Consider the following 13458-nt stretch of genomic DNA (forward strand, 5'->3'; position numbering starts at 1 on the left):
CCTTGAGTTTATTACTTTATTAGTTTACCTACGGATGAAGAATAGTAATGGAAATCGGTAGGTTTTAAGTTGGCGGCATTCGTCACTTCGACATGCAGTGTTTTGCCAAATTTATATATGTATTCTTGTTTTGTCAACAAAGCCGCTCGACGCTTATGTCCTGCAGCCTCGATGAGCCAGTGATTTCTGAACTCAGTGCCCACAGTCAAGTAGGATATTTTTGTATTGAATTCCGTTTCTTGATGCCTCTGTAACCGTACTCACGAGTGTGTTGTATTTGTCCGCTGCGTAACATATTATATTTTGATCGCTAGATAAGCTTAAAGCAAATCAGTTTAGATTAAATCGGTTCCGTAAAAGAATATAGCCTGCAGTCGATTAAAATCTCATTCATTTGTCTCAAGTTTTCAATAGTTTACTATTAAAACAATTTTATACCCTGTAATCCTTTATTGAAGCGATTTTTCTTTCACAATTTCATGGCCTCCACAGAAACTTTTCCGCATGAATTAAAACCAAAGTGTAGTGACGTCACCGGACGGCATTAGGCTCAAATGTGTTCAGACGTCCCTTCTGGCAAGCAGGCGAGCACAGAGGGATGTCTGAAATTCAGGCTACTCTTTTCCGAGTTAAAAACCAATAACTTACTTATCGTAACTTTATCGTTTTCTCCCAGCATAATGTTGTTTGGTGTAAGGTCTCTGTGGACGATGTGTTTCTCTTTGTGAATATAACGTAGTCCTAGCACGATCTAAAGCGAAAAAGAAGCAGATATAAAACAAACAAACGAACGAACGAACGAACACACACACACTAACATCATAAACGAACTAATAACAATGATAAATTAAAGAAGCTTACAAAAAAGGGAAAATTACAAACCATCAAAGCCTAATTAATGTACCTGTATGAAAATATGCCATATTCTATCTTCGGAAAATCTTGTTCCCTTTTCCTTTAAGGAATTAAAATGCTCTCCGAGAGGTGCTCCTTCGATTAATTCCATAACTACATACAGCTTGTCCTCTGCAACAAAAAAGACAACGCTTTACCTAAAGCTGACAATGTGGACAATTATTGGACGATTGGTTAAACGTATTTGAATGCGCTCAACGTAGAAAGTTAAAAAACACAGATCTTTTTTTAACTTCAATCCGAGAAATTGGAACGACAACTGAATGCAAAGTCACTTACTTTCTTGAAAGGCCTTGTGGTACTTGACTACATTTGGATGTCTTAGCTGAAAGGAAAGGAAAATATAAACATTCAATGCCAACCTAGAGTCAAAGCTACAATCCGAGACAAAAGTCTTGGGACACTTCACCGTTTTGACAACCCCCCCCCCCCCCCCCACGCCCCCCATCCCATGTTTTGGGAGAGAAGGTGAGAATTGAACAATGACAGTCGATGCCTGTTTTTCCCTTGCTAACAATTTAACATTCTCACCTGTTCTTTCATGATAGTTGTTTCGTTAACAATTTCGCCGACGCTCTTTCCTCTCTCTTTGGCCGTCTTTCCAAGAGCAGGATTGTGGACCGACATCTAAAAAGGTAAAAATTCCAACGTTACCTCAAAACTTCCTGTGAGTTCATGGATTCATTAACTTAGCACGAGGGCCATACTGCGGTTGGGGGAACAAGTGCCAGTTGATTGCGACATCACCTCTCCGAGAAGTGACTGAGCCCGCGGTTTTCGTCCCAGAAGTTGCTAAGCAACATGACATATTTATACGCGCGATCATGTGCGACGGCTATCGGAGTACTCATGAGCGCTCGCGCTAGTTTTTGATTGGATAAAATAATTCGGAAATTCTTCGAGTGCTTCAACGAAGATTTGCCAAATCTGGCACTTATTCCCCCCCGGATGAGAGAGAAAGATGGATGGAGATATTTCCTTAATGTGATACCGTCAACAGCAATGTGCTCTGCAAAATGGGCGAGAACGACATTCAAAAACTGGTTAAGACGGAATCCACTAGGAAGTCGAGTAATATTTATTAAAGTTGGACAAAAATCAAGTACCAGAATAATTTAAATCCTATTGCGTTATTTCCTACCCTTAATAAAAGGTAAAGATGTAAGTAATTATCCGTGATAACACCAACAATTTCTTATCAGAGTCTGAGAAAATGAATTTCAAAGTTCACAAGGTATAGGCAAAATCTCACGTGTAGCCATTTTGTAAATTCGTCTTAAGCGATTTAGTGGAATTCAGCGGAACTTCGAAATTTGTTTTCGATGTTTGGTGTTGTTAGAAAAGATTTCTTTTGATAAGATATTTGAAGCAGTATCAAAAAAAAGGTTGCAATAAGGTGGGAATAATTCTGGTACAACAATTTCTTATCAGAGTCTGAGAAAATGATATTCAAAGTTCACAAGCTATGGGCAAAAGCTCACATCTTTTAAGCGATTCATGGGAATTCAGTGGAACTTCGAAATTTGTTTTCGATGTTTGGTGTTGTTAGAAAAGATTTCTTTCGATAATATATTTGAAGCAGTAACACAAAAGCTTGCATTCAGGTGTAAATAGTTTTGGTACATAATTTTGTCCAATAACTACTCCAAGTCCTGGCGGATTTCCTCTTAAGTCCTTTCTACTTTTTCAATAATCAAAGTAAGGAAAACAGTTTACTTAGTCCTATACCTCTTTCATGGCAAGGAAGCTTTGACCATTCTTCTTTCTAACCTATAAGAGTTAAACAAAAGGAGAGAAAATATTAATCACAAATGAACGGCAAAGTTTTTCGGAAAAATATACAATCATTACTTTCTAGACATTCGAACTCATCAAATTAAAAATTATATACTAAAATGTGGACAAATTAGTCAGGAGAACTTAATCAAATGTTAAGGTAATGTTCCCATTTCTTGGCATTAGGATAAAGCAAACTAATGGTATTTTTTTAAAACTCACCTTGTACACACTCCCGAATGCACCTGATCCTAGAAGTTCTAGTACTTCATATAAGCCAACGGAATGACTAGGAGCTTTATTCTGATTGGTTGTTAAAATGTTGTTCCTGATCACTGAGATGTCTTCCTCCTTGTGGGGAAAATGTGCAAGAAAAAAAAAACGCTCAAGTTATTTATGGGAGGCGCGGTTGCCTAATGGTTAGTGCGCCGGATTGCAGATCGAGCTGTCTGGGTTCGAGACCTGGCCTGGGCACTTCGTTGTGTTCTTAGGCAAGACACGTTACTCTCATAGTGCGTCTCTTCACCCAGTTGTATTGGAAACCGGCGAATTTACTACTTGGGGGGTAACCCTGCGATGGACTAGCATCCCATCCAGGGGGGAGTAGAAATACTCCTAGCCGCTTATTGCTACAGAAACCGGGATAGCTCCGGCCTGATGAGCCACTTGGCTCGACCGCAGGCTTTACCTTTACTACCATGTTATATACTAACCCCTGGTGTTGGGCCCTACTCTGTCGTTTTTCAGTCGTTTTACTGTAACTAAACTCCCCATAAGACGGAAAACTCTCTAAGACGGACAATTAAAACCAGTCCCGACGGTGTCCGTTTTAGAGAGAGTTGACTGTACACGTATTTAGTTCTGGATGTTTTTTCCTTTCTCTTGGTCACTGTCTCTCAGTCTGTGCAACAGCTATTTGAGTAGCCCATCGTTAAAGATTGCATGAATTCAAGTAGTGCCTGGTAAGCTAGGATAGTTAGTTTGCAACGATAGAACAATACAAATAAAAAACTTACGAGAGGAGTTCAGATGGTCGAAACTGAGGCAAGTTTGAAGCAAATTGCAAATTATACGACTTGTTTTGTTTTGTTATTTTTTTAGCTGTTTACTCATTTACCGTTAAAGTAGAAATCTTGTCCACTAAAGGCTTGTAGGCGTTCAGTTCCCTGACGTAATGCCCGACGTCAATAAACTTCTCGAAGAGTTCAGGAGGAAACAACCTGCAAATTAAAGACAAATTGATGTCAATGTACAGACTCTCATTCTTCTTTAAAGTCATAGAATTGTTATAATACCTACAGAAATACTTGCTTTAAAAATATTGAGACAATTTCTCTGTCGAAGAGGGATGGCGCAACGCTAAACGTGTTGGATTAAAGACCGAGCGGTGGAGATTCAAACCCTTGACCGCGGTCAAACGACAGAAATATGCAAAAAATAAGAAACGTACTGCAAAGATAAGGTTTTAATTTTCACAGTTCAAAGTTCGATACATTACCAGTATCCTAAGGGTTTACTAAGTTTTTTGAAGCTTTACTAAAAAAGTTCTACGTGTTTGAAAAAAGCAATATGCGGACTTGTCGGCGCCATTTGTCAAAGCACTTTGGTTCGGATGTGGAACATTTAAGAAGTAAAAACACTCGTTTACCTGAGGAAATGGGATTATGCTTACACTCAGCAACTATTTTTATCTATCCTTGCTCATACTAACACTTCAATATGAACAAAAAACGCCGAAATGGAACGAAAAGCTGCCTGAGACGTTTGACCGCGGTGAATTCAAACCCTGGCCAGGGTCACTGTGTTCTCGTGTGAGTAGGACACTTCATTCCCAAAGTGCCTCTCTCCACCTAGGAGTGTCAATGGCTATTGGCGAAAACCTGACAACAAAATGCTGGTGGGGGAGAGAAGGGACCTCATGGGCTTGGCAGCTCATCGGGTAGGAAGGGGGGGGGGGGGGTGGAAGGGGAGGGTAGCAATGCACAGTGGTCGCTACATGCTACGGAGACCGGGATAAGTTCTCGCGATGTGTGTCCTAGCGCAGATTTTGCCTTTTTGCGTACATATACATTGACTTTCTCAGGGAAAGAGAAAAAAGTTAGAAGTCCTACGTTTTTATGTTGTTACCAGTAAGCTCTCGAGAAAGCGGTTTCTCGATACATGTGCACTAACACAAGAGGTTTTAAGCCAGACAAACCTTCAGTACATTAAAGAACTCACCTCTTAAAGAGTTGACGATTCCGCTCCATACTAAAAAGAAACCTGCAGAACAAAGAAACAAAACAGTTACTCTGTGCATAAGCGGCATATGAAACGCCTGTAAGAAGGTTTACTAGTTTCGAGTATTTTTGGAGAAAAAAAAAAACGTAATAGTGCGCTCCAGTGCGTTTTTTTGATAGCAAAAAGTAGATGTGGGCTGAAGTAAACGCGTCTTATTTTGGCGGGAAATAATGTCGTAGCCGTCATTATTATTAACTACGAGTTTCTGCCAAAATATGGTACTGACAAAAGTAAGTTCATACGTTTATGATCAAGAAATGGCATCAAACCATTCCAACAACTTACATAACCATATCAATTATGTAAAGGAAAATGTTGTGGGATATATATCTATGCTTGTTATTTTTCTGAAAACGTGTTGTAACATTAAACACTGCACACGTGGTTGTGTTCGGATTTAAATGTCTTCAATAACTAAAAAAGAAAGAGACTAACCTCAAAGCTCTGAAGGCGCTTTTCTGCAAAGGGAAACAAAAAACACTCAAGTCAACATAGGTCAGTCTAACATAGCAGCTAATACGCGTTGCGTGACATGAAGCGTTGCGTGACAAAAGCAAAAGAAAATTCCCAACCTACCTGCAGATGTTCTACTGTAGACGCTTCATCAGAAGACGATGATTCTTGTGGAAGAATCAATAAACCCAGCAGATAAATGCCATTGGACTAAAAACAAAGAAATGGATGGTAAAGAAATATTGCTAATCACTTATAGGGCAGGTTTGAAATGAAGAGTTGTAAACCAACAGTTTTCGAATGCATGTCGTAAAACCAAACCTAATTACTGGCCAGTCACAAAGGACAGAGGCAATTCAGTGAACCAATCAAAACTCAAAGCAAATACATGTACAGTGTTGTAGCCGGCACGAAGCACGGGAAATGAGTATTGGTTTTTCTTCTGATTGGCCGAGAAAGTGACGTGGGTCTTTTTTAACCAATCACTAAGCACAGTAATGCAAAACCGAAGCAAACGCGAATTACTTTTGACGCTCAAGGGAAAATCACCATAAAGAACTCAAAACCAAAGGTAATGGTAACTGGGTTGCTTTGAGTGACCATCATCGGATCATAGAGCTACCTAAAGAGAAGAAAATTACAATATATTCTACCAACCTGTACAATTTGTTGTCCGTTAGTGTCATTGACGACAAGTTCAGTCAGGGCAGAGCACACAGCTAAAGACAAATAAACACATGAAGGTTAATCAAGGTTGCAATTTCTAGTGCCTATTTCTGGCCTGCGGAATGTGTCTGAAAAAAAGAGGGGTAAAATGACCACTTTTATAGAAAGGGGTATTGCCTGCTACACGTCTTTAACAATTATGCTGTGAAATTGTGTGGGATATCGACTGATATGTAGCCGCCGCCGCCGTAGGCCAAGTTCGCTAATTCATTAGACGACATTCCGCAGGATTGATACTCTGGGTATTAGAGAACTTTTCGCGTGCGCGGAAGAATACTTCGCTTCGGCGGCCGAAGGCCGTCGCCACGAGCAGCGATGCCACGAGAAAAAACTACAGCGTCTGGCACCCAGGGAACAGGATTAAAGAGGCAGTATCGCCACAAAATCATGAAGGTGTTGTTATGAATTGTACTTTACAAGTCGAAAATTGTTAAAATGTGAATGGGTACAGACTGGTAGGAAAGGAGTGGCCTAAAACTTGAAAATGTCGGCCCGACGTTTTCAGGTTTGACGGTTTTACTTGGAAGAAAATTCTTAAAAACCATTGGTTACGGTTGGAAAATGATTTCATACCTTTCTTTTGTTGTTCAAAGGTTATTATTTTTGCTTAACAGTGAGGGCATGCGAAAACTTAGATTTCTTGTGACACTGTCCCTTTACGTTCGATGACTATGTTATTCAATACATTCTCGACAAAACGCATTTTACAGCTAGAAAAACTGTGGTTATGCAGCGCTTTCTAAGTGTCCGGACGAATCTTGGCAAACTACGTATATCGCAGGATACGGAAATGGTTTGTTACTCTTCTATTAAGAATAAGTTTAACTCACCAATTTTCAATGGCATTGTTTCTTCCATAGGCTCAGCTTCTGCCTGATTAAAAAGAAACACAAATGAAATTCAAATTTAGGCAGCTACGGGGAAACTAACATATCAAAGATTTCAACATAAATAAGAAAAATATAGGTGTACATCTAGTTATTAAAAGGAAGCTTAGATGCTTACATACAAATAAGCAGGAATGGCATTTACACAAAATAATAATAAGTACCTCAGCATTGATAGATGCTTTTGAACCTGAATCTGAATTTAGATATAAGGTATCACTGCTTGGCTTGCGATCTCTACAAAAAAACAAAGGTACATGTATTGCGTCACAACGATGAAATCACAATGCAGTAACAGGTATGAATAGAGCAGTTTTCACTTGAGTGTCGAAAGTAATCCGTGCATGCATTAGTTTTGTATTACTACGCTTAGTAATTGATTTAAAACTCTTGCGCCACTTTCTCAGACAATCAGAAGTATATAACCAAAACCGATCATGACTGGCTTGCGCATGTTTTCCTGCGTTTCGTGTCGGCTACATGTATTTGCTTTAAGTTTTGATTGGTTCACTGGATTGTCTCTGTTCTCTTTGATTGGCTCAAGTGATAACTTTGGTTTTGGTTTTACGACACTCAATTCAAAACTGCTCTAATTCGACTTAGATATTCTATGACTTGCAAAATTATTTGAACAGAAACAATCTTGCGATGGGGAATTGAAGGGAGGAAATCATCAGTGCGATTTAAAGTTGCTTACTGTAGGAGAGCCAGTAAAAGTGGGATTCCACCAAGAACTCTGATGTCATTGCTAGAATCAGCATCTTCCGCCAGTTGTACAATAATCCACACCTGTAGTACACAAAACAAAAACATGAGCATTCACTGAATGATAACTGATGTACATGTAAGCTGTGAAAAGTTATTGGTTGGTAAAAGGTTACATGCAACAAGAATTGAAAGCGGAAGGTTGTTCATAGGTTGCAATAATTGCCTCCAAGAACAGTAATCCTGCCTGCATACACTGTGCAAAGTAAAACGTATACCTGTACTTACCACATTCCACAATAGTTTGAGATTGTCACAGTGTAGCAAGCTGGAGAAAACATGAACACAGTCTTTAAGTTCAGCAGAAATGTCATTTGATTAAATAATTACATCAAATGTTCATAGAATTCCCCAATTAACTATCAGTTGATAGCAATAATCCTAGTTGACAACAATTTTCTCATAAGGGCTTGTACAGTGAAACCTCGATTTAATGAAGTGCCAAGGGACTGGGGAAATTTGTTCGTTATATCGAGGGTTCAATATATCTAAAACCTCGATATAACAAATTTGCGGATCAAAACAACCAAAATGTTTGTTATATCGAGGTATAGTTAGCACATATATTACAGTATTATACAAATGTCAAAAATGACATTTATATAATATCCACATTGATATGGAGATATGTCTTTCAAGAAGTTGTTATCCTTTTACAGGATTAAAGTATTTTCATCCTTGTTAGTCTGCTCTAAATTCATCTTTTGTCGCTAGTTAACTATAATTCGTTAAATCCATACTGTAACTTTGGCCGGGCTGAAGAATATAGTTTAATTGTTATACCGAGGACTTCGTTTAATGGGTTCCACTGTGCTTTCAATACGGCAAAACCACTGTTCATCCCACCCACCCACCTTTTGGGCCAAAACACCCACTCATGGACCTACTAGCTACATGCGCATGCACCCACGATATAATTACTGTACATACAGAATACAAGCATGTAAGTGCCCCCCAAACAAGAAAAAATAATAGCATGAATATAGAGAATGCTAACCTCAGACAAATTGGAATTCCATCAAAGACTTTCACTTGCTCTCTGATACTGCTGTCAGCACATAATATTCGGAGTAGTCCAGCTGCCAACCTAATTCAACATAATTATTAGCAGAAATTTTATATACCGTAAATGATCTAATAAACGCCCTCTCTCAAATAAACGCCCCGTATCTAATAAATGCCTCCCCTGGCGTGTAAAAATTGTATTAGACGCCCCTCTCTAATAAACGCCCCTTGTCCAATAGACGCCCCCACTGAGAATCGCCTCGAAAACCAAGGTAACGCACCATAAAGTGAAATCAGGCAATTTGTTTAGTTTTTACTTGTTTCAGACATCGAAGAGGACAACCATGCCAACATGTTTAACCCCGATGACAATGAAGACATCGATATCGAACTATGAACAACATCTGTAGGCTTTGAATTAGCACAGATTAGATTAGTCTCTCATTTGTACTCTGTTTTCTATCTTATTTCTCTAGGGAAACACACATCTTTTTTTTGTTTTGTTGACGTTGTTTCAGCAAAATTGAAATAAACGCCTCTCTCTAAAAAATGCCTCATATCTATTTAACACCCCCCTCAGGACCCTTAAAATTTAATAGACGCCCTGGGGGTTTATTAGATCTTTTACGGTACATGGCAGAAGACAGGTACATCAATAGCTCAAAAATGGCATAACTACTGACTTACGTTTTGGAAAGCATATCATATTCTTGCAAGATTCTCAATAGTATCTCAGTGCTGTTCAGTTCACCAATCAAGGCTCGAGGTCTTTCACTGATGTAGAAAAGAAAGCATAACAAGTCAATAAGGGGTGGAGTGTCAAGTCTCAGCATTGAATATAAACTACTGTCAGTAAAGATGAATTACAGTAGGCTGTTATTCTACTGGGTGGCTTAATGCACTTTACAGTATATGTAAATATGTACAGCTGACCTTTGAGCCAAGCCAATCAAGGCATACAGCGAACAGTGAAGTACCATGACATCGCTTGCTGACAAGAGGAGAACAAGGGCCTGTCAAACATAAAAACATCGATGACACAGAAGTTAGACTTTAGAAATGAATGACATGGGTGGTGAGGGTTTTAAATGATTGTACATTAAATGATCTTTCACTGAACAGTTTTTGCTGGATATATTTATAATTATGCCATTACTTCCATTACAAGTACTTGTAAACATGAGTACCGGTTAGTAAAATGTACTTGCATTCCCACATACCTTGTGAGTACAACATGCTACCAGCCACTCTCTCTGTTTAACATCTGCAGATAGTTTCTGACAAATGTCTGTAAAAGAGAGTACCGGTAATCAATTTTGACAATGAAGAGTAGCCAAGTACAGTCTTTTTGTTACACTGTGCAGATTGGTTACATTTCAACATACACACCAGTATCAAACATTGTAAAAAAATAAAATAAAATTTACCATCTTTATCATTTGTCACACACTTGACACTTTCTACACTGTAAATCCTAGTGCTCAGTATGCAGGACGTGTGTCACATATGAACCTAGTTAATGGCCCAGCTTGCCACAAGTCTCTGGTAACTCAGTTGGTTAGAGCACCCAACCGGTACCTCTGGGAGGCCATGGGTTCGATTCCCATCGGGAACTCAGAATTTTCTTTGTCCCACACTTGTGACATGTTGACCATTATTTTTATCTTTATCATTTATCCCATTGTGGTTGTTGTCTCAAGGAATTTTCCAAAAATTGATGACCAGACTTCATGTATAAATTATGTTCTGTAGTAACACTAGAAGTGATAATTATAATTCCAAAATAGCAAAAGAATACACAAAAACCTTGAAAATAAAAAGACTAATAAACATTTCTTAAAAAAATACACAAGGTGTTTACTTGTCATTTCCTTCAAAATGTCAACAGTAAATGGTTCTTCTCCATTCTCAAGGTAACTTTCTGTCAGTAGTTGTAACCGCTATTAATCAAAAAAGTACAATCAGTGTTAGGCTGATGAAGAGTTAAAATATATAGTTATTATATCCTCGACAAGCCAGGCAGACCAAGGTAAGAAGAGTGCTTACAGTGTGAAATAAATATTAAAATACAACTTAATAAGTTTTGTGGCTATGTTAAAATACAAAAATTTGAAATAACTTTATAATCAAGTTTTTAGTGTAAGGTAGCTTGGTCATGCTATCAACAATTTTGAAAACATATTATTAACACTTATATAAGGGCTAATGTACACAATATTTTATTATTTTGTACTGGTAATGCCTAGTAATAAAATTATTATTGCACCCAAATAATCAATACAACTTGACTAACCCAATAGCCAATCAGGTGCCAGAACCTCACAGATCGCTGAAATCGATGCCAGTGTCCAGGGGAAACTTTTTAGTCTAACATTACTGGATACCAAGTCTATAGAGTCTTACCTCTGAAAGAACTTTGACTCCACCAAGATTAAAAAACTCAACCTAAAGTTGAAAAGGAAAGGTTTATCAACAACATGGACAGTTAAAAAAAAATAAAATTACAATGTACCTCAGGTCTGATCTTAAATACAGTGTTCATGCATGTATACATTGCATGTTGTAGTTTATATTTATCTCTGGTTTAAATCTCAAATTCATTGCCATTGTCAGGGGAATAAAAATAAAACTGGTATGACCTGTACCTGTACAGGTCTGACTTTATTGGTACATGTACCTGGAACACATGATCTCTCATCAACATTCGGAGGCATATTAGCACTCTGAGGATATTCTCTGGAGGAACTCTTTCAATCCATTCCCTAGAGACAAACAAACAAAAGGAAAATATTTTATTTACAGATGAACATCTTTTAAATTGGAATTCTCAGAGGGGTATGGTGGATGGGTAACTTCCATGGGAGGGGTACAGATATTTTCTAGAACACCACTGTTGTGAAAACAAGTATTCTAATAAATTTCTTAAGACGTATTGGCCAAGCTTGTAGCTAAGAAAACACAAAGCTGGTTCATAAACAAGCCCAGCTGGCTTTCCTGGCCTAAGCAGCTCTAAACGTTTACCTACATGTAAGTCTGTTTTCATGTGAAATTTCAGCTGGATCTTGCTTAAGGCTTTGTATCTACATGAGGTTAATAATTGATAAAAATACTGGTAAATAGTCACTTACAGGTAGCAGACTCTTTGCTTTACAAGGGCTGTGAAAATCTAGAAGTGAACAAAAATGACAATTTGACAAAATTATCGAAAACCGGGCATAAGCGCACGTTTCAGCTGTTTCATGAAACATAAACCAAACCAGGCTTTTAGCCAGGATATAAAAAGTGGGAGTCCAAAATTTTAATAAAGCCTGACTTTGTCCCCACAGGGGGGCCTGGGGAGCATGCAAGGTGTTTTTCTGCAGTTATGAGTGCAAAGGTGTCTAAAAACTTCCAAATTAGCTGGAAAAAACCTCTGTATACAGTAATTCATATTAAATGTCTGTGATAAGTGGCCATCCACAGGACTCCTGGACTCCCACCTGGCTAAAAGCCTGAACCAAACTCAATCCTCCTTGCATGCCTCGCTGACATGCCTCGCTGCCTCACATATTTTATATTTGATTAATGACTTTTGAAAAGCTACATTTACCAACCTGGCTGAAATAACTATGGTAGGTATGTGAGCTGAAATTCCTGACACCTTGATATCTAGAACTGTTGTCAAAGCAAAAAGGAAACCTTGTTACAACTAAAGCAGTCCTGGATTAAACTTCAACAGTCAACAGCTAAGTAATAATGGCAAATAGATTAAACTGTATTTTCCAAATAAATGCCAGGCCCCGATAAAACATTGGAAATTAGATATTTAAGGCTGGATCCACAAGGTAAAGCTTTAAATAAATGCCCTGAGCATGAATATTTATTTGAGGTTCAGCATTTTTTAACGTTTTTGCCACTATTGTTAAGCCATTCTCGTCCCCAGAGCCGCTTGTCCCTCTTAGCTGGCGGAGATTGTGCAAGAGAACGAAGTGGCTTTAAGGACACATGATTTGATTTGCTGGATTTTAACAAAAGAAACAGCCAATCAAATGAACTGTTTTAAAATCCCTTTTTTAAACAAGAGTTTAAAATGGTTAATTTGATTGGCTAGATTTGAAACTCCCTTTGTTAAAATTTAGCTAATCAAATCATGTGTCCCCAGAGCCACTTGTTCCTTGTGCCCCAGGCTCTGCTGTCTAAGAGGGACAAGCAGATCTGGGGACAAGATGGTTTTTGAACCCCAAACAAAAGTTTAGCCTCACCAAGTCACACCTGAGATTTCAAAGCCAATTTCTGGCTGCATTAACAGGCTTTCAACACAACAGTATATACAAGTACTTCAAAGCAATGTTTCTAACCTGAATTTCTCCAAAGCCAGAGCTTCTGTTGACTGGTGCTGATGCGGCAATACACCATTTGTTTGGGCCCAGGGATTAGATGTTGTGTTCTGGTTTTCATCTGGTATCCATGAGATGGATGGAAGCTACATAAAATGTATAGCATAAAAAACATTGAAACCCAACAAATCAAGTGAAGTGTATGTACTAGACATGTATTCAAACTGGCTACAGATTTAAGGTAACAAGCAGCCTTACTGCCACAAAGATTTGACCGCTGCTTTTTAAAACAAGCAATTAAATAATCAAGAGCAGTTCCAACTCTTTTCAAAATT

General features: G+C 38.4%; 1 protein-coding gene across 1 annotated transcript; it reads right to left on the reverse strand.

The window, feature by feature from the left end:
• Positions 1–637: 637 nt before the first annotated feature.
• On the reverse strand, positions 638–13269 carry LOC144640236 (serine/threonine-protein kinase Nek10-like; the record flags this gene model as incomplete). The annotated part of the gene is made up of 25 exons (XM_078499436.1): positions 638–751; positions 905–1026; positions 1195–1240; positions 1447–1542; positions 2644–2685; positions 2914–3042; positions 3809–3911; positions 4912–4953; positions 5407–5429; positions 5548–5634; positions 6082–6143; positions 6981–7026; positions 7202–7274; positions 7735–7826; positions 8031–8070; positions 8800–8889; positions 9495–9581; positions 9741–9820; positions 10028–10095; positions 10669–10747; positions 11211–11252; positions 11485–11569; positions 11936–11973; positions 12401–12461; positions 13145–13269. Coding segments are annotated over 25 exons (1872 nt in total), but the record flags the coding sequence as incomplete, so codon positions are not given.
• Positions 13270–13458: the final 189 nt, after the last annotated feature.

The sequence above is a fragment of the Oculina patagonica genome, unplaced genomic scaffold (assembly GCF_052425735.1).
Source record: "Oculina patagonica isolate OP01 unplaced genomic scaffold, crgOcupat unplaced207, whole genome shotgun sequence".
Classification (NCBI taxonomy): Eukaryota; Metazoa; Cnidaria; class Anthozoa; order Scleractinia; family Oculinidae; genus Oculina; species Oculina patagonica.